Genomic DNA, 21,726 nt, shown 5'->3' with positions numbered 1-21,726 from the left:
ATGGCTCTGATCTTGTTCTTCCCATTCAGCTGGGTTTTTTTTAAGTCCTGTCACACTCTTTGGAGGTACTTGGATGTTGCAGCTTTCCTTGTGTCCTCATCATGATTTCTGTGCACCTGCAGGATCCCCAGGTATTTGTAGCTGTCCAATATGTCTGTTATGTGGCCTTCAGGTAACTCAGTTTCTGCAGTTTTGATGAGTTTGCCTCTTTTCACTACCATCCGGCTGACTTTTCTAGTCCAAGTGACGTTCTGATGTCTCTTCCTTACACTCTTGTGGGGTGGATTAGTGAGTCAGTTTCTCTTTCATTTTTGATATGCAACTTGATGTCATCCATGTACAGGAGGTGGCAGATGGTCACCCCAAGCTTGAACCTGTATCAGTACTGTGTGTTTTTGAAGAATTTGAATGATATTTTGTTCGTAAAGATCTCCATGACAATTTGGCAGCTTAATCACTGGGATTTTGTTTACACATGGCCTCCTAAAGCTAAAATTGAAGAAACCACTTGAATCAGTAAGATTGGCAATTAATACAATTTCCTAGGGTCTGAGGGACCAGATTAAAAAATCAGTAATGATGCTGAAATGTAATATTTGGAAAAATTTTATGTGTACAGCAGGTGGAAAATGAAGTTTGTTATTTTGCAATCTGGCAATTTCTTCTTATCAGTCTTCTGGCAAAGTTTTGTGTACGTATGATTCACCTCTGTTGAGGCATTGAAGGGATCATAGGTCAATTCATCTTTCATAAACAAGAGCTTATTTAGCTTGCAAAATGGAGGCAGTGTTTTAATTAATTGTAACTTATTTACAGTAACATTTTAAATTTGTTTATCATTGTTCAGTGTTTTCAACTGATGCTTTGATGATGTAGTCAGTAAATCGTGATTCCCAAAATATTTTTAACTCCCTTCTCAGCACTTTACACAGTCGCCTGCGAATTGATCAGTCTCAACTCAAGGAAGATATGGAGGTCATCAAGAGGGAGAACTCCCAGCTGTTACGGGAACACAATCATGCACAACAGACCTGTGAGGAACTGAAGAGACTCCATGAGGAAGATCAGAAGGAAATCACGGACCTGCGCAGTCAGCAGCAACAAGTAAGTGTTCAGAACATGCTTTTGGATTTTCTTCACCAACCAGCTGAATTAAAGAGTGCATGTTTTTTTGAATTGTATGATAAAGTTTTTATTTTGGGTATCTTGGTGATTTTGATTTTAAAATTCCTTCCCTCTGACACAGTGAATAGAATGGACATAGGACAGGATATTGCTACAAGAGCTGGGATTTGCCACTGATGTGTTTCCAAGCAATAAGTGACAGTGAAAAGGATTATTGTTATTTTGGTTTGGGTATAAAATGATTATTGTTTCTATTCTGCCCCAGATAGATAAAGTGCTGGCTGGAAAATGAATAATTGAAATGGAAGGGACTGGGGAAAGGATCACTGAGATAAGATGAGGGATTATCAAAATTTAACTAAGTTCGGTCTTTCTTGAGCATTGCAGCTTGCTTCTCTAATGTTTCTTAACTGTTTGTAAAAAAAAAATGCACTATTTCCATTCCAGTATCAGTAAGAGTGTGAATTTACTTTGCCATCCCACTTGTCTACCAAATTTGTTAGTTGAATTGTGTCAAGTGCATAACATAATAGAGATTTCTTGTTTTGAATATTATTTTCAATATGTGTCTACATTTAAAGCCATCTTTGTTGTTATCTATGTATGAAGCAAGAACGACAACAGGAGTGGTATGATTAACTAGTAATAATACATGCTGGGCAACTTGCAGTGCAGGAACAATGAACCAGGCCTGTCTGCGCCAAAAGAGAGTACTGTAGCGGTGTGCTACACACAGCGCTAAAATAGCGACACGGAGTCGGTAAACTGCAGTCAAAGATAAAGTTTATTCCAATTGTTAGCCAGTTCGAGTGTGCTAGTAATTGGGTCGCCACACTACCTCCTTTGCTTAGAAGGCCCAGTCAATCTACCGCACTATCAGTTGGCCACACGTGCACTTGCCACATTCTCACAGTCAATCCAATACGGTTACTTGTGTCTTAAGTAATTGATGCTCAGACATTGTTTGCTCTTTGTAAGGTACCAATAGCGTGAACACAGGGAAGTGGGTTTGAGTTGTGCTTTAAAACATGCAATGAACAATTGCGATATCAGTCCTTTGCTGGATTTGCACTTGAGTGACATTGATGCTTTCTGGAAGTTCACTACCAAGTTCACCCTTCAATCATAATGCACAGTATAATGTGTAGCGGTTAGCATAATGCTTTACGGCACCAGATGCAAGATTATTTGTAAGGTGTTTGTTCGTTCTCCCCATGACCATGTGGGGTTCCTCTGGGTTCTCTGGTTTCCTCCCACATTCCAAAGACATATGGGTTATGGTTAGTAAGTTGTGAGCGTGCTCGTTGGCATCAGAAGGAAGGAGACAGTTGTGGAATACTCCCCAGCACACCCTTGATGCAAATGGCACTTTTACTGTATGTTTTGATATACATGTGACAGACAAATAAAGCAAATCTTTATCTTTGAACTCAAAGTTCCAGAGCTGGATTGGGATGGCCACAATTCCAGAGGTTTAAAAGTCAGCGGGGAATAAGCTGTAATTTCAGTTTCTGCTAATTCTGCAAGATAGAAGACAGAACATAGAAAACCACGGCACCATATAGGCCCTTTGGCCCATGATGTTAAAGATGCCCAATACGTTTAATTTTCTTCAATTCCTTTTTCTGTTTTCCCCACCTAAATAAAAGAAAACATTCTAAGGTTCATATGGTAGGAAAAACAATGTGATAGATGCCTCTGTTTAGCTCAATGTAGCAAACAGGATTGGGCAGCCTGAACATCAGGGGCTTTTACAATTTACTTTTATGAAAGAAAATATGACAAACTGGTATGCAGGGCTTTGTACTATCTGCAGTTTTGCTTGTGAAATGGCGTATGTTGAAATTAAGGCACTTTTAACCAATAGAAGTTTTTCATGGGTTTTGGGGAATACTAGGGACAAGTGAATAAAGCTGAGAAATGCCAAGGATGCAAAGGGACGTAAGGAAGGAGATTGCTGTCTGGCATCTTTGTTATCCATGTTGCATCACTGCATGGAACCTTTCTACCGGCATCACCAGTACCCAGCCTACCCACCATCAAGAACATATATACAGAAAGATGCTGGGAAAGGGCCAGTAACATGAAAATGCCACCCTCCTAGGGATCCTTCTAGGACTTTTTGTCCCACTCCTGTCGTTGAGGACGCTATGTACCATCCACACCAGGACCATCAGACTCAAAAATAGTTACTTTCCCCAAGCAGTAAGACTGATCAACACCTCAAACCACTAACCCACTTCTCCACACCCCCAACCACCATAACATAACTGTCAGTCACCTATGTACAGACAGTCCTGTATACCTAGTGTCGCTTTATGGACATGCAATCGATCTTTGCATATAAGATATGTTATGTATTTATATTTATTGTGCTTTTTTATTGTAATTGTGTTGGTGTTTTCTTTTTGTGCTGCATTGGAGCCTGAGTAACAATTATCTTGTTCTCCTTTATGCTTGTGTGCCGGAAATGATACTAAACAATCTTGAATGTTGGACTAATGTACCAGAAAACTGGAGGATAGTTAATGTTGACTCTTTGTTCAGGAACGCCAGTAGGAATAACTTGGTAGCTACAGGTGAGTGAGCCCTAACATCAGGGACAAGAATAATATTTGCATGAAGTTAGGAGTAGTCAGCACAGTTTTCTTTAGCCAAGATTATCTTACTCAGATCTTCAAAGCATAATTTTCAAGAGCTAAATGTTGTACTCTACCAACACAGCACTGTGAAAAAGGCTGTACTTTTATAATTGTGTAACCTGATCAATTTGAAATTCAGTGGTGTTATATATCTGCTAGACACTGCCAAATTGAACCACTTTAGAACTTAATTGAATCATATTCTTTGTGAAGGGAGTTAAATGATTGAATACATCATTTTTTGTAGTCAGGCTAAATAATGGGTGAAAGGATAGACTTGCTTTCTGTAAAGTGTCGGGGAAGATCTATGAACAATGAGCAGTGCATTAATTATAAATCATTTGCTCATGTTCTTTGATCTGCCAAATTGTAATCATCCTTTACAAATCAAATGTCCTAACAAAGGTTCTCAGCCTGAAATGTTGACTGTTTATTTCTTTCCATAAATGCTGCGTAACCTACTGAGTTTCTCTAGCATTTTGTATGTTACTGTGGATTTCTAGTATCTGCAGAATCTCTTGTGTTCTTGTTAACCCAATTATGGTTGAGTGCATCATGAGCTAGTAGTAGTTTGTCAACCATCTTACAGGAAGCCTTCAGATAATGAACTATGATAATACTCCCCTTCCTACACTTTCCACTAGAAAACTGTTGATTGAACTAAATGGTTACAGATCTGGTGAGTGTGAGAGTGCAACTGTAGACTCAGAGGGAGGCAGTGCCTCTGATCTAGTCAGTCTTTGGGACTGGATGGAAATATGAAACAGAATAAGCACAAACCACAGCCTTGGGATAAAAGGATATTTACAAAGGGGGAAAAGCCAACAGTATACTGAATATGGATCAAACTCTTAAGTTGTATTCATTATTTCAATCTATTATCAAAGTGTATATATGTCAGAATATACTACCCTGGTTTTGTGTGTGAGAGGCCACGTCTGATGAATCTTTTGGAGTTTTTCAAAGAGCTGAGAGAATAGCTAAAAGTAGGGCAATGAATGTTGTCGGTATGAACTTAAGGCCTTTGACCAGGTCCAACGTGGCAGGCTGTTCCAGAAGGTTGGGTCACATGGGATTCAAGGGGAGCTGGGGAGGTGGATTCAGAATTTGCTTGATCTTAAGAAGCCGAGGGTGATAGTTTACGATCAATTCTCTGACTGGAGACCTGAGATCACTGTTGGAACTCTTGTTTGTTACTTATGTAAATAATAAATAACAGAGACCTTGTGGTGGCACCTGCTACAATACCCTCTGTTATTTTTCGGGCTCCAATCCAGTTTATTTAATCATCTCAGTGAAGGACTGCATTATCTGCACTGTATCAGTTACTCATGCACTAACCTTCACCCAATCCACACTTGTGTCTCCGTTAACCTGCCCCAAAAACAGCAATATAATTTGAAAAGTTGTCTTATGGCACTTTACCCTGCAAAGGAAGCTCCTTTTGAGCAGTACCTCAGAGAAAATCTGTCAACTTCCAAACAACAGAAGACACGGTATCCGGAGTAACACACACACTTAATGCTGGAGGAGTTCAGCAGGTCAATTACCATCCGTAGAGAGAAATAAAGTGCTGATATTTTGGGCTGAGGCCCTTCATTAGAACTGGAAAGGGAGGGGGAAGAAGCCAGAATAAGGAGGTGGGGGGAGAGGAAAGGAGTACAAGCTAGGAGGTAATAGGTGAAACTAAGTGAGGGGGAAGGTAGGTGAGGGGGGATGAATTGAGAAGCTGGGAGGTAATAGGTGGAAAAGATAAAGGACTAAAGAAGTAAGAATCTGGTAGGAGAGGGAAGTGGACCATGTGAGAAAGGGAAGAGGACCAGAAAGTGGTTGATAGGCAGATGAGGAGAAGAGAATGAGTTTCCAGTCTATTGCCTTGCAATCCATAATAGTTGGTGCTTGTGAAGAGATTCTTGGCTTTTCTACTATAACCCCCAGGATAGGTATGATGAGAATGATCAGAATATCCTAATTAATTGCAGCCATTTTTGGCTTGTAAGACTTGTCTTGCCTCAAGATCAAAGAAAAAATCCACTGGCACCTGAATTCCAAGGGCAGCAGAAAACCCATACCCTTGAGGACAGATCAACACACGCAAAATGCTGGAGGAGTTCGGCAGGTCAGGCAGCATCTATGGAGAAAAGTAAACAGTCGATGTTTTGGGCCAAGATTCGTTAAGGAGTCCCCGATGCACCACGGTTCATTGACGGTGAACACATGTATCCGTTCTTCAGTGCTGTCAAGGTATCTATGGCCCATGATCCCAAGGCTTCGTTCCTTGGTTAGTTCATCTACATTCTTAGATCTCAGTGTGACAAGCCCATATGTGGGAAGAGGAGGATATGTCACAGGATCCAAGGGACTTGAAAACACTCATACTGTGAGCATGTCAAGCTGCAGTAATGGTAGAAGGGTCTTTCTGCTCTCTGCCTTGAGAGGTCACACTCCTCAGCTGTTGTCTCCGGTGGCGGGAGAGCTGCATCTCAATTGGTCGTTTGGATTTTGTCCACCAAGAGGAAAAGATCTCCACCAATACGAACACAATGCTGGATGCAGGTCAGGCAGCATCCGTGAGAAAAGAGTAACCAACATTTCGGGCCGAGACCCTTCATCAGGAATGGGGGGAGAAGAGAGGACCGAAGCCCAGTAACAGAGGTAGGGGAGGGGGTAGGGCCTAGAGGCGCCAGGTGGAAAACCAATCAGAGGAGAGTTAAAGGGGGAGGGAATAAGCATGAAAGAACTGTAGAGATAAAGAAGCAGAAAGTTGAAAGGGGAGAGAGGCAGAGAGGGACCTGGGATAGGGGAGGGAATTACCAGAAATTGGAGAATTCAATGTTCATACCACCAGGCTGGAGGCTGCCCAGACAGTAGATGAGGTGTTGCTCCTCCAACCTGAGTTTGGCCTCATCATGGCAGTAGAGGAGGCCATGTATGGACATATCTAGATGGGAATGAGAGGCAGAGATCTCCACCACATGGCAGGAAGCAGCATCAGTCACAACTTGTGGTATTTTTCTTTTGACCTCAGTAATCCCTTGACACCAGTGTGCAGTAGGGATTATAGAGAATCCATTTGAAAATTGTCTGCTTGCAGAAATTCATCTTGATCTTGTTTCACAATTGCATGCTTGCACAAGAAAGTTATGCTGGAATCTGGAACCAAAAAAAATCTGAAACTTGGTGAGTCAAGCAGCATCCATGGAGGGAAATGGACAGTCGATGTTCATGGTCCATAAATATTCCCAAAGTGTTGGTGAATCTCTGGAATTCTCCGCATCATAGGGTTGTGGAGGCTAGCCCTATGCCCATTGTGGAGAAGTATTTAAAGTGGAAGGTGATTTTTTTCAAAAATTGGGAGTAAGGGTTTGGTGTAGATCAGCCATGATCGTATTGAATGGTGTGGGCTGGGGGAGGGTGGAGCTTCAGAGGCAGCTGGCCTGTTTTCTTGAATAGACTTGCTGTGTTTTAGATTCAAATTCATTTATTTATCACATTTCACATACAGTGAAATGAGTCTTTTTGCATTAACAACCAACTAATTTTAAGGATGTGCTAAGGGCAACCCACAAGTGTCAACACCCATTCCAGTGCCAATTAGCATAAGCAAACCTTACCTTCCTTCCATCCATCCATCTCTTTTCTCTCACTCTCTCTCTCTCTCACTCTTTCTCTCTCACTCTCTCTCACTCTTTCTCTCTCTTTCTCTCACTCTCTCACTCTCACTCTCTCTCTCTCTCACTCTTTCTCTCTCTCTCTGTCTCACTCACTCTCTCTGGCTCCAATGGACTCATGGACTTACTGGCATTGGGACTCCAGACTCACCGATGATGGGACCTGGAACTCCAGCCCTCGAGCTCTGGACTCGCATACCAGGAAGTCACCAGCCCTCGTACCTCCTACCTGCAGAGACTACTGATCCTGTGGGGGTCTCACTGACCTTTTGGGTGGGAGCACCAGGCCTCATCCTTGCTGGTCTTTGTACGCAGCACGTGCTGCCCCAACATCTGTCCTTGGATGTCCTTCATCCATGCTGTTTCTGACCTTCTTGGGAAAGACACATAGGGTTAAAATACATCAGCAAAATTTATTGTGGCCCAGTTCTGTCACTCTGTTTGATTAATGAACCTTGCATTTTGTGCTGTTACAAATCAATTCCTCCATTTCTAGTGGGAACTTTGTGATTTCTGAGCAGTATTGACCATATCTGATGAAAATTTGCAGATCTCTCTCCAGCTGGCAAAGCCAAAAGGCATCAAATCAAATTCTTGTAGCTATACTGTGTAGGGTTGTTTCTTTTCTATAAATGAACAGAGTTCATAAGATACACTTAGACTTTCCTGCTCTTCATTAAATATGAGGAAACTATTATGTTTAAATAGTATAATCAAAAGAATCTTTTATTTTACAAATTCTGATGAGGACTTTCTTGGGATTCTTCATTTAGCTGTGCAAGGAGGAAAAAATTCGATGGTGATATTTTTTAGTGTAATGACCTTTGAAAACAGTTTATTTTCCAACCATGTTTGCACTGAAGTAAAAATTTAAACAAAAAAGGGTAAAAAAAAAGCTTTGATTAAGGTTAATTGTTGGTGAATGTTGGTGTTTTCATCCCTGATGTGACGCATCAGCTTTGTTTGTTTTCCCGAGGCATTGCAAAAGATGATTTCTCCCTTTAGCCTGAGACACTTAAAGGGCAAAGGAATGATTGAATAAAGCCTGCTCATTCAGGTTCACAGCTTCCATTCATGTCGGACAATGCTGCTTGTTTGATGAATGCTTTTTAAATTCAGATTAGAAACAGAAAACCATTGCAAATTGAATGAAGTGAACATTTTGGAACTATATATAAACATTTAGCTGACACATCTCCAAGGGGGAGATTTTATAGAAAAGTTCATGGTTTGCAAAGAAAGAACTGTGGCAGCAAAGCAAAGGTTCTTGGAAATGTTAAGTCCACGCTTCATTTGATGTAAGAAAAGAACTTTGTATGTATAACCAAACCCTGTGCATTCAAATAAGCACACATGTATGAGTGGAGCTGACTTTATTTGACTGCAGAAAGTGATTCCTGAATACCAAGTTAAAACTAAACTTTAGGAATCAAAATAAAGGTTTGCACAAACAGAGTAAACCACTTCACAGTCGAGCCAGTCAAAGATCACTGAACAGCACAAGTGAAGGTTTGTCCCTCCAGAGTTTGTTTTTTCTTCACATTTGGAAAGCTAAAATTTAAAGACTGCTTGTAATTTTTAATGCTCGTTTTGTACATAAATTATATTTTTATAAATACTACTTTTTAATATGAATTAATTTGTGGCAAATCTATGTAACACTTGGAATTTAATTTGTCTTTGCCAAGCATGCACATATTCTGCACCATATGTGATGAACTGTGATTGATTAGTTTTAGTAGATTATTTTGATAATGTTGCTAGCTGTTCCAAAACTTTGCTTGGCATTATTATTGCATGATTTTTTTCACAAGTGTCCTTTTCACTGTTTTTCTTAGAATTATTTAATTTTGCATGTTTTTCCTCAGCTTTTCTTTATGTACTTGTACCATTGCACATCAAATACAGAGGCCATTAAATTCCCCAGGTGGCATGTAATATCTTTGTGACATACTACTTATTGAAAGTGAGCATTGATTATCCTGTAGTTAATGGTTTCCTACGCAAACATTCCTCCTTAGCACAATTTGAAGGAGACCATGAGATGTTATAGTTCTTTGAACTCAGTTGCAGATAATCAGTCCTTTTAGTTTGTGTCAGAACTGGCCAGTCTTCAACCCTTAATATTAATGCAGTTTTTCTCTCCACAGATGCTGGTAATTTGTAGTATTACTTTGCTTTGTATATATTTTTTATCTCACAGTTCTAGCAGTATTTTTTTCTTTCTCATCTCCTTTGTCAATAATATACTTTCATCATCTACAAACAGATTTTGATTGGCCTTTGCAAATTTTGAGACTAACATCACCTCATTTTGTGTCATTTAGTCTAAGTCCATCCAACCACAGACATTCTTGTCAGTGTTACTTTGAACCATCATCATTGCCTTTGTTCCTTTCACATCTCTGCTTGATGGGATCATACTGTATGAATATAGGCTGTTTGCTCCAACTCGTCCATGTGATTGGTTTTAATCTTATTTTCCTGCAAAGGTTGCAAGGCCTCTGTGTGGAAAAACTTGCTCCTTTTTCCTTCTCTCATCTTAAACCTTTGCCCTTTAGTTTTAGACCACTACCCTTGGAAAAAGACTGTGACTACCTTCTCTATGTCCTTAATAATTTTATAAACCTCTATGTGCTCACACCCCGCACCACCCCCCCGCAAACCTCCTGTGTTCCAGTAAGAAAACGATCCAGCCTATCCAGTCTCTCCTTTGAACTAAAGCTTCCAGGCAACATCCTGCACTGTCGTTATCATCACCGTATGCTTTCTATAATATGATGACCAGAAGTGCATACAGTATTTCAAGTGTGGCCTAACCAATGTCTTGTACTGCTCCACATAATGTCCCAACTCTTATGCTCTTGCCTATGTAAGCACCACCTTCACTACTCAATCCACTAATGCCAACATTTTCAGAGAGCTTTGAACTTCCAGCCCAAAGTCTTTCTTCATATATCAAATCTTTTGTGGTCCCTGCCATTTACTAAATCTATATGGCCAGTATTGGACAGCTCAGAGAGTCATTACATCACACTTGATCGGATTAAATTCCATTTGCCACTGTTCTGTCGCAACTTTCCAGCTTTATTTGACACATATACATCAAAACCTAAAGCGAAATGTATCATTTTCGTCAGTGACCAACGTAGTCTGAGATTGTGGCACAAGTTTTGCCATAAGTCCTCTGCCAACATAGCATGCTCACAACTTGCAAATCCTAACGTACATCTTTAAGATGTAAGAGGAAACTGGAGCACCCAGAGGAAACCAATGCAATCATGGGGAGAACATACAAATTCCTTACAGACAGTGGCGAGAATTGAATCCCATTTACTGGCACTGGATTGCTGACACTTGCCGTTCTGCTACCGTGCTACCCCAGCTGCTTGAGCAATCGTTCTCCTTATCTACAAATGCTCCGATCTTTGTGTCATCAGCAAACTTACTAATCAGACCACAGATATTCTCATCCAAGTCATTTACGATTAAAAACAAAGGTCACACCACTGATTCAGAGATTACTACACTGGACAGTCCTTCTTTTCAGCTTTTTACATAGCTTTCTAAATCTCTCTTCAGGACCTCCTCACCTTTTCTACTTATGTCATTGGTGCCAACATGTAGCAAGACTTCTGGCTGTGGACTGCTGCCTGTGCCATGTACTAGTGAGGGTAAGAATAGAATGATTTGGCAGATAAGTACATGGCTGAGGAACTGGTTTAGGGGGCAGGGATTCAGATTTGTGGATCATTGACATCTCTACTGGGGAAGATACGACCTGTACAAAAGGGACAAGTTTACACCTGAACCCGAGGGGGACCGATATCTTTGTGGGCAGGTTTTCAAGAGCTGTTTGTGAGGGTTTAAACTAATTTGGCAGGGGGATGGGAACTGGAGCTATAGGGCTGAGGATGGGGAAGTTGGTTTTCAAACAGAGGCCGTGTGTAGTGAAGACTGCTAGTAACGACAGGCTGATGATAGGGCAAAATAGCAGTCAGCGGGATGAGTTGCAATATAAAAGGGGGTCAAGATTGAAAAGGGCAATAAATACAGGACTGAAGGAATTATATTTGAATGCATGCACTATACGGAATAAGGTAGAAGAACTTGTAGCACAGTTAGAAATTGTCAGGTTTGGCTGAGTTGTGGCTGAGGGAAGCTTATAGCTTATATAACATCCAAGAATACATAATGTATCGAAAGGACAGGCAGAGGGGGGTGGGGTGGGGTGGCTCTGTCGGTGCAAAAATATATAGAGGGATACCCATTTAAAACGGAGAGTGGTGAATCTGTGGAGTTTGTTGCCACAGGTGGCTGTGGAAGTCTAGTCTTTGAGTATATTTAATGCAGAGGATGATAGGTTCTTGCTGAAGTCCACATCTACTGGCTTCCCTCTATCAATTTTCTTAATAACCTCATACACTCAGTGGCCACTTAATTAGGTACCTTCTGTAGCTAATAAATGGTTGTGTTCTGCTGTAGAACCCCCTCACCCACTTCAACATTCAAAATGTTGGCAATTCAGAGATGCTCTTCTGCACACCACTGTTGTAAAATGTGGTTATTTGAGTTGCATCACTTTCCTGTCTACCTGAACCAATCTAGCCATTCTCTTCTGACCTCTGTTATTAATATAGAATGGGAGACCTCTTCCCGAGCATCTATGCTCCGTCCACCAGAAAAAGTGGGATCTCCAGTGGCCACCCATTTCAATTCCACTTCCATTCCCATTCTGACATACCAGTCCATGGCTTCCTCTACTGTCATGACAAGGCCAGACTCAGGTTACAGGAGCATCACCTTATATTCCGTCTGGGTAGCCTCAACCCTGATGGCATGAGCATCGAATTCTCAAATTTCCAATAATGCCCCCCCTCCACCATTCCCCGTTCCCATCTCTCACCTTATCTCCTTACCTGCCCATCACCTCTCTCTGGTGCTCCTTCCCCTTTTCTTTCTCCCATGGCCTTCTGTCCTCTCCTTTCAGATTTCCCCTTCTCCAGCCCAGTATCTCTTTCACCAAACAACTGTCCAGCTTTTTACTTCACCCCTCCCCATCACCTCATGTTTCTTCCTCCTCATCTTTTTCTCCAGTTCTGATTAAGGATCTTGGCCCAAAATGTCTACTGTACTCTTTTCCATCGATGCTGCCTGGCCAGTTGAGCTCCTCCAGAATCTTGTGTGTGTGTGTGTTGCTTGGATTTCCAACATCTGCAGATTTTCTCTTGTTTGCCATAGTTATAATCTGGCTCCACTCAAAAGCATCCCTTCTGACCCTTGAAGGGACCTAATCTTTCCCTAGCTACCCTCTTTTTTTCTAAGATATTTGTAAAAGTTTTGGAAGTCTCTTTAGTTCTGTAGATAATTTCATATCCCTCTTTTGCCCTAATCTGTTTGATTTCTCTAGCCCATATATGTCAAACTCAAGGCCCGCGGGCCAAATCCGGCCCGTGGTGGAATTATCTTTGGCCCACGAGATAATATCTAATTACTATTAAAGCTGGCCCCAGTAATCGAAGCGCCTATGGCGTATGATATGGCTAATGCTGAGTTTATTCAGGTACCAGGTTTTCAGGGTTTTTAGTATTTATTCGGCAGTCTTGCTCGGCAGTCTTCTTCATAAGAAACGGAATTTGTAAAGTGAAACACTTTGTAGTTATAGCAGAGACTGAGACACATGAGAGCAGGCTGAAAAAACGGAGGCAACGAAAGCTGCGTTCGCACGCGTCCGACTGATCCGGCCCGCATGAAGCTGCATTTTGCTCAATCCGGCCCGTGACCTAAAATGAGTTTGACACCCCTGCTCTAGCCACTAAATCCTTTCTGTTATACTGATTATTTCCAGCATTTAATGTTTTTAAGTCAAAATGTTTATGATTGGTTCTGTTATGCTTGATGAGTGCTAATGCATTTTCAGTCCAATTTGAGATTAATCATATTGTTACTGAAAGAGACAAATGAATCTCCTGTCATTAAACCTCCAGATCCTGGTTTTTCTTAAGCCTATTGTATCTGTTTCTAAAGCCACTGGGTTCCTATATTTGCTCTTAAGCCCACTGTGCAGTTTTGTTACCTCAGTGTATAACTATTTTGCACTTCCTTTCATTAAACTTCATCATGCATGTTTAAAATTTGATAACTTCCAAGTACATTTCCTCTCTTAAGAAGTACTTACTATTTCTTGATAATATAGATGTATTTCTACAGTCAAACATGTTTGATGTGTTTACTATCAAACTTGTCTAAACTACTTTCAACTTCTGTAATCTCTTAACTGTATTAATGTTAAGAACCATTTACAGGCTATCCTGCAAGTACAGTGCTCTAAAATCCAGATTTCCTGTTTAAAATGTAAATGTTTTCATTTTCAACTTTTAAGAGACCAAAATTGTGTGTTTATAATTTCTTATTTTGTACTTGTGGTAGGATTTGCCTAGCAGACCTGAATGGGAGGGGGAGATCTCATTGAAACCTTTTAAATGTTGAAAGGCCTCAATGCAGTAGATTTGGAGAGGATATTACCTATGGTGGGGGAGTCTAGATCCAGAGGACGCAGCCTCAGAATAGAGGGACATCCACTTAGATGAGATAAGGAGGATCTTTTCTCAGCCAGTGAGTGGTGAATCTGTGGAATTCACTGTCACAGGCAGCTGTGGAGGACAAGTCTTTGGATATATTTAAGACAGTGGTTGATAGATTTTTGATCAGTTACGGCATGAAGGGATACGGGGAGAGGGCAGGAGATTGGGGCTGAGAGGGAAATGGATCAGTCATGATGAAATAGCAGAGCAAATGATGGGCCAAATGGCCTAATTCTGCTTCTATATCTTATTGTCTCGTCTGAGACATAATTGCAGCTACATAAAAATTTTGGTTAGGCTGCACTTAGGGTATTGTGTGAAATGCTTTATTACAGGAAAGATATGGAAATTTTGGGAAGGGTATACAAGAGATTTACCAGGATGCTGCTTGGATTGGAAGGTATGAGCTTTCAGGAAAGGTTGGCCAAACTTGTGTGTTTCCTCTGGAATATCAGAGACTGAATGAAGGAAGACCTGATAGAATCTGAAATGATGAAAAGCATAGTTGGGATAAATAATCATCATCTCTTTCCTAGGTTGGATATGTCAAAAACTAGAGGACATACATTTTAAGGTAAAAGGGGAAAGTTTAAAGGAGATGTATGGAGTGTGGTGGATGCGTAGTATTGTGCTACCATGGGTGGATGCAGGTGCGATATTGGCATTCAAGTCTTTTTCATAGCTGCATTAATATGGGGGAGGGATACGTGCAGGAGGAACGGGTTTAGTTTAATTTGGCATCAATTCAGCACAGATGTCATACGTAAAGGGTGTGTTCCTGCGCTATACTGTTCTGTGTGCTGTAAATTGATTGTACCTTTATCAAACACTAGAGTGGTAGGTAATTTTTTAAATTTAAATAAATGTTTTCTAGAAGGTAACCTGTGAAAATTCTAAATTGAATTACAAGAGATATTTCAAAAAATTCACAGAAATAATTTTAATTGATACAGTCAAATCAATGTTGTTTAGCCTTTGCACAATTACAGCAAATAAATGACTAATTTTTCTTAAAACTAGTTGAGGGACAGTAATTGGCTTATAATTTTAGGCAGTGAATTTTACACAAATACTAAAAGGTACCAGTGCTGGAAATCTAAACCAAAGAAGCAAGGCAACAGGTTAATCAGCGTCTGTGGAGAGAGAAAATAAAGTTGATGATTCAGGTTATTCAAGCTCTTCCAGTTAGGTTTGGTAGAACAAAAATATCAGACTCAAGAGATTTGAAACTATGGGGGTACTCTGTTTATAAATGAGAGAGGGAGATGATAGTGATTTGTCAGAAAAAAAGCTAGGAAATTTTTTTTAGAAGTGTGATATTCAGTCACACGCAAAATGATATAATTTTAAGAGTCAGTGTGATTTTATGTAAGGGGAATCAAACATGAGGAAATCTGCAGATGCTGGAAATTCAAACAACACACACAAAATGCTGGTGGAACACAGCAGGCCAGGCAGCATCTATAAGGAGAAGCACTGTCGACGTCTTGGCCCTGCTTTGTTCCACCAGCATTTTGTGTGTGTTGTTTTATGTAAGGGGAATTGTGTTTGATGAATTACGCTTTTTGAGGCTGTCAAATATGGTTATAGTCTGATTAATACAGGAGAGGCAAAGGTTGCAATATAATAGGATTTTAGGAGGCATATGCTCTGGTATTATACAAGGTTATGATGCAAAATATTGCAAGGAAGCTTTGGCAATAATTGAAGTACTGACAACTGCTAAGAATGAACAGATTATTTTTAAGTGGATAATTTCATATATTCCCCATTTATTCTACCTGCCACTATTCTACCAACTTAATTAACTGGTCTCAGTCATTTAATCTTTGTAACACTCACCCTTGTCACTTCATACTGTCAGCAGAACTTGGATGTTTTACCCTTAGTTCCCTCTTTTGTCATGGTTTTGGTTTCAAATTGTTGAGGCCCAAGAGCCAATTCTTCTGGGACATCATAGTTCTGGTTAGTAATTCTGGAAAAGACCTATTTATGTTAAGTTTTTTTTTCTGTCAATGAATCAAATCTCAATCTGTGCAATGCATAACCTCTAATTTCATAGTCCCGATTTACAAAAACAGTAAATTATTGCTGGATTGAGAAGCCGAGATCTCCCATGAGAACTATATGCATCTACGCTTGTTAAACAATGAATTCTAAGCTGAGATAGGAGATTAAAGCACTTTCTTAAAGCTTCCATCTGAAATTAGTTAATTCTGAAATATGTCAAAACCAAAATACAGGTGTCCCCTGCTTTCCGAATGTTCGCTCTACACCACTTCGCTTTTACAAAAGACCTACATTAGTAACCTGTTTTCGTATTACAAAGAGGATTTTTGCTTTTTTGGCAATTTTTCCCGTATAAATTAATGGTTCTTCACTTTACGCCATTTCGGCTTAAGAAAAGTTTCATAGGAATGCTCTACCTTTGTAAAGGGGGGGGGGGGGGAACACCTGTAACCATTCCTGGCATCAAACCCTCATTGAAAATCATAGCATGAAAGTTGTTTAAGGCACTTACACTTGTTAGACCATGGTGCTTTGTTGCATTGTATTCCCACTTGCAAATACATACAGAACAAAAAAAGGAATAGAATAGGAAAGCAACACACATAAAATGCTGGAGGATCTGAGCAGGCTAGGCAGCATCTATAGAAAAAAGTACAGTCGACGTTTTGGGCTGAGACATCAATTGTACTCTTTTCCATAGATGCTGCCTGGCCTGTTGCGTTCCTTCAGCATTTTGTGTGTGTTACTTGGATTTCCAACATCCGCAGATTTTCTCTTGTTCATAATAAAATAGGAAATCTTGATTGCCTTTGGTTAGCTTTAATTACTTTTTTTTGGGTAATCAGGCTGTGAATGTACTCCAGCTAATGTTGAAAAGAATTGGAAGTAGTGAGAGCTTTATCCTTGGTATTTGGTAGTCCCTTCAAAAGACTTACAAATTTAGAGACAAATATTTAAGGTGAAGATGAGAGTGAGCTATGTATTTACAAAAAATCATTAATGCTAATGCCCTAATAATTTTGGTCATTTCTTGCAGCTGACTAACAAGATAATTGTGCCTAGTGTAAAATACTTGGTCTACATTAACTGAAACAAAAATTATTCTGGGGTTTGCAACTGTTGAGATTTACAGAATAGTAACTCATTTATTTTCTTTCGTTTATGACGTGTAGCTGCAATAAGGCCCAAAGTGCCTAAAGTTTCCTTGTGGTTGGGCATCTGGTACAAATAAAATCAGACACTGGAAAATATTTTCATGGTTTTACAAGTTTTGATTGTTAATTTAATTTTGAGGTGTACCCAGTGATGGAGCACCCAACAGTATTGTCACGTCTTTAAAAGACTCCATTTAAACAAATACAAGAACTTCACTTCTGATTAAAACTGTTGTTTTAAGAACGTGTGGTCCTTATCTACCATCAGCCTCCACATCCAACACATTATCCTCCACAGCTTCCACCATCTCAAAAGAGAACCTATCACTAAACATATCTTAATCCCCACCTCTGATTTCTGCTGGGATCGTTCCCTCTGGGGTTCCCCAGTCCATTTGTCCTTTCTGGCACTTATCCCTGCTCCCTGCAAGTGGCCTAAGTGCTACACCTGCCCATTCATCCTCCATGCTGAGCCCCATTCAGTCCTTTCACTTCTCCTGCTAATCATCTGGGGTTGTCTATTGTGTCAGGTCTCCTGATGCAGTCTGGATAGCCTCCAACCTGATGGCATGAATATAATTTCTCCTCCCCCCCTCCCCCCCCCCCCCCCCCGTTCCTCACTCTGACCTTTTACCTCCTCTCAGCTGCCAATTACTTCCCCCCCTGTGCCCCCTTCTCCCCTTTCTCCTATGGCCCACTCTTCACTCCTATCAGATTCTTTCATCTTCAGCCCTTAACCTTCACCTCACCTACTACTTTCCAGCTAGCCTTCTTCCCCTCTACCCACCTTTTTATTCTGGCGTCGTCCCCCTTCCTTTCCAGTCCTGAAGAAAGGTCTCAGTATGAAACAAACTGTTTATTCATTTCCATAGATGCTGCCTGATCTGCAGAGATCTTCCAACATTTTGTGTGTGTTGCTTTGGATTTTCAGCATCTGTGGAATTTCTCTTGTTCGTGTTGTAAGAAGTGTTCAGCTTGACTCAGTGAAGATAACATTTTGAGTGCCCCTATTGTATTTCTTTTCTGATGTCTGCTGCACATTGGTTTCCAATACTCTGTAGTTGGTTGCTGCACTGACTGGAGTGTAGCTCCACCTAATGTCAGTTGAGCAAACTGCAGGTTTTTGAGTGGTTTTGGAGGTGGATGTAGTTTCTATGCCAATTGATTTTGCCCTTCCTTTCTGGGTGCCCAAATTTCTCTTGTGTGCCATTGTAATTTGGAGCAGAGATTATCATTGATTAATGAATTAGTAACAATAATTTTGGATGTTTTAAGGAAAAGGTTAAGTCCTGGTGCTTATTTATGTGTATTCATTTACTATTAATAAAAGGGTCATCATCGTTATCATTATGTGCCGTGTCATATGATGTGGGTGATCGTGGTCTTCCTCTCTCTATCCATGACTGTTACTGTTCTTGACATAAGAGAAGTATAACAGACTAATTGAAATAAGTGAAGCATTTTAGAAAACCTGTTAAAAATTATTAATATTAATCTTTCCAGAAGACAATTGAAAAATAACAACATTTCTAAATTGTTATTTACCATCCACATTCTGATGTGTACACCAGGTCTGCAAGGATCATCCAGCATAACTTGTTCTCACAACCATCTAGCTGGCATCAAGTCAATGTGAGACGTTTCCTGTGAAAGCATCTCTGCTGTTGAGTTGGAAAAAAATCATTCACTGCGTCATTTGGCAGTAAAGATAATCATTATGCATCTTTTCATTATGAGTGGGGTTTGACGAATTGAGGAGCAGCATGGCACATCATGTGCCAACAAAATTTTCAAAATTGGGCATGCATACCATAAGTTTGCACACCTGATTTACCCTGTTACCTTGGCCAATTATTGTCGCAGAATCAAAGTTATTCAAACAGATTATCTAATAACCTAAGACATAGGAGCGGAATTAGGCCATTTGGCCCATTGAGTCTGCTCCTCCATTCAGTCATGGCTGGTCCTTTTTCCCCTTCCTCAGCCCCACTCTCCAGCCTTCTCCCTATAACCTTTGATGCTGTGGCCAATCAAGAACCTATCGATCTCTGCCTTAAATACACCCAACAACCTGGGTTCCACAGCTGCCTGTGGTAACAAATTCCACAACTTCACCACCCCTTGGCTGTGGAACTCACTCCACATCTCTGTTTTAAATGGACACCCCTCTATCCTGAGGCTGTGCCTTCTTGGCCTAGACTCCAACATCATGGGAAACATCCTTTCCACACCTACTCTGTCTAGGCCTTCAAACATTCGAAAGGCTTCAAAGAGATCCCCCCCCCCCACCAATCGTTATAAATTCCAGCAAGTATAGGCCCAGAGCTATCAAACGTTTCTCATATGATAACCCTTTTATTCCCAGAATCATCCTTGTGAACCGCCTTTGAACCCTCTCCAATGCCAGCACATCTTTTCTCAGATGAGGAGCCTAAAACTGTTCACAATACTCAAGGCAAGGCCTCACCAGTGCCCTATAAAGCCTCAGCATGACGTCCCTGCTCTTGTATTATAGATCTCTTGAAGTGAATGCTAACGTCATTTGCCTTCCTCACCACCAACTCAACCTGCAAGGTATCCTTTAGAGTGTTCTGCACGATGACTCCCAAGTCCCTTTGCATCTCAGATTTTTGGATATTCTCCCTATTTTGAAAATAGTCTTCACATTCATTTCTTCCACCAACATGCATGACTATGTATTTTCCAACATTGTATTTCATTTGCCACTTTCTTGCCCATTCTCCTAATCTGTCGTCCTTCTGCAGCCTACCTGTTTCCTCAACACTACCTGCCCCTCCACCAATCTGCATATCATCTGAAAACTTGGCAATAAAGCCATCTATTCTATTATCTAAATCATTGATACACAGCATAAAAAGAAATGGTTAAAACACTGACTCCTGCAGAACACCACTAGTCACTGGCAGCCAACCAGAACCCTCTCGCTGCCTCCTAACCAGCTAGCCAATGCATTAACTGTGCTAATGACTTTTCTATAATACCTTGGGCTCTTAACTTAGTAAGCAGCTTCATGTGTGGCACCTTGTCAAAGGCTTTTTGAAAATGCAAATATACAACATCCACTGCATCACCTTTACCCATCCTATTTGTAAACTTCTCAAAGGATTCCAATAGGTTCATCAGGCAAAATTTTCCCTTAAGGAAACTATGCTGATTTTGTCGTATCTTGACATGTGTCACCAAGTACTCCATAGCCTCATTCTTAATAATTGACTTGAACATCTTCCCAATCACTGAGGTCAGGCTAAGTATTCTATAATTTCCTTTCTCCTGCCTCCCTCCTTTCTTAAAGAGTGGAGTGACATTTATAATTTTCCAGTCCTCCGGAACCATGCCAGAGTCCAATAATTCTTAAAAGATTATTACTGTTGCCTCCACAATCTGATGATTATTACTTCACTATTTTTTGGGACTTGCATCTGTGCAAAAGTTGTTTTTAGAAAACCTCAATAAAATCTATATTTCAAGAATACTTTGCATCCTCACGAAAGACTTTGGTCTTGAGATAGTGAAAGACACTAAATACTTGCACATCTTTTTTGCATTGTTTCTTTTCCAAGTAACTGCCACCTAAACCCACTTCAGTCTTCATAAATATGACTTAAAATGCGATCAGATCTTCACCGAAGTCCTAAAACTAGATAAAGAGAACCTAGTTAAATAAATAACAGAAAAACATACTTTTTTCATTTATCTATTGAGAAAAATAATCCAATATTACATGTATTTGTTGGAAAAATTATGTGAATCTCTCGGATTATCAGTTCATTTAAAGGGAAAATTAGAATCAGGTGTTTCAATCAATAGGTGTGAGTATGGGAGGCCCTGCCCTATTTAAAGAACATAAACCTGAGCCTTCACTATCTAAGTCTGATCTTCACCACACAGTTTTTGGAAGTGTGTCATGCCTCGATCAAAGGAGATTTCGGAAGGATCTCAGGAAAAAAGTTGTTGATGCTCACTGGGGTGGAAAAAGATACAAACCGTTTTTGAAGAGTTTTCGTTCCACCAATCCACAGTCAGGCAGATTAAGTACAAGTAAAGGAAATTCAACACTGTTGTTACTCTCCCCAGGAGTGGTCAACCAATGAAGATCACTTCAAGAAGAAGGCATGTACTACTCCAGGGGGTCACAAAGAACCCCAAGGTAACATCTCTTGCATTGGCTGATGTCAGTGGTCATGAGTCTACCATCAGGCAAACATTGAACAACAATGACGTGCATGGCAAGATTATAAGAAGAAAGCCACTACTCCAAGAAGAACATTACTGTCCGTCTAAAGTTTACTGAAGACCATGTTGATAAGTCAGAAGGCTATTGGAAGAATGTTCTGTGGAGGGAAGAGGCCAAAATAGAATTTCTTGGCTTAAATGAGAAGTGTAATGTTTGGCAAAAAGCAAACACTGCATTCTGGCAAAAGAACCTCATCCCATTGGTGAAACATTGTGGTGGCAGTATCCTGGTTAGGCCCTGCTTTGCTGCCTCGAAATCAGGACGGCTTGCCATCATTGATGAAAC

General features: G+C 40.4%; 1 protein-coding gene across 11 annotated transcripts in view; it reads left to right on the top strand.

The window, feature by feature from the left end:
* Positions 1-21,726, top strand: part of dlg5a (discs, large homolog 5a (Drosophila)) — a 225,920-nt gene that overhangs the window by 101,440 nt on the left and 102,754 nt on the right. For all 11 annotated transcript variants that reach the window (XM_073025566.1, XM_073025563.1, XM_073025562.1 and 8 more), the window contains one exon: positions 921-1,104. In XM_073025566.1, the coding sequence (XP_072881667.1) occupies positions 921-1,104 (184 nt within the window). The remainder of the gene's footprint in view (positions 1-920; positions 1,105-21,726) is intronic.

Source organism: Hemitrygon akajei, chromosome 21 (genome assembly GCF_048418815.1).
Source record: "Hemitrygon akajei chromosome 21, sHemAka1.3, whole genome shotgun sequence".
NCBI lineage: Eukaryota > Metazoa > Chordata > Chondrichthyes > Myliobatiformes > Dasyatidae > Hemitrygon > Hemitrygon akajei.
Note: the sequence above shows the minus strand (reverse complement) of the source record. Positions and strands in the feature narration are given on the sequence as shown.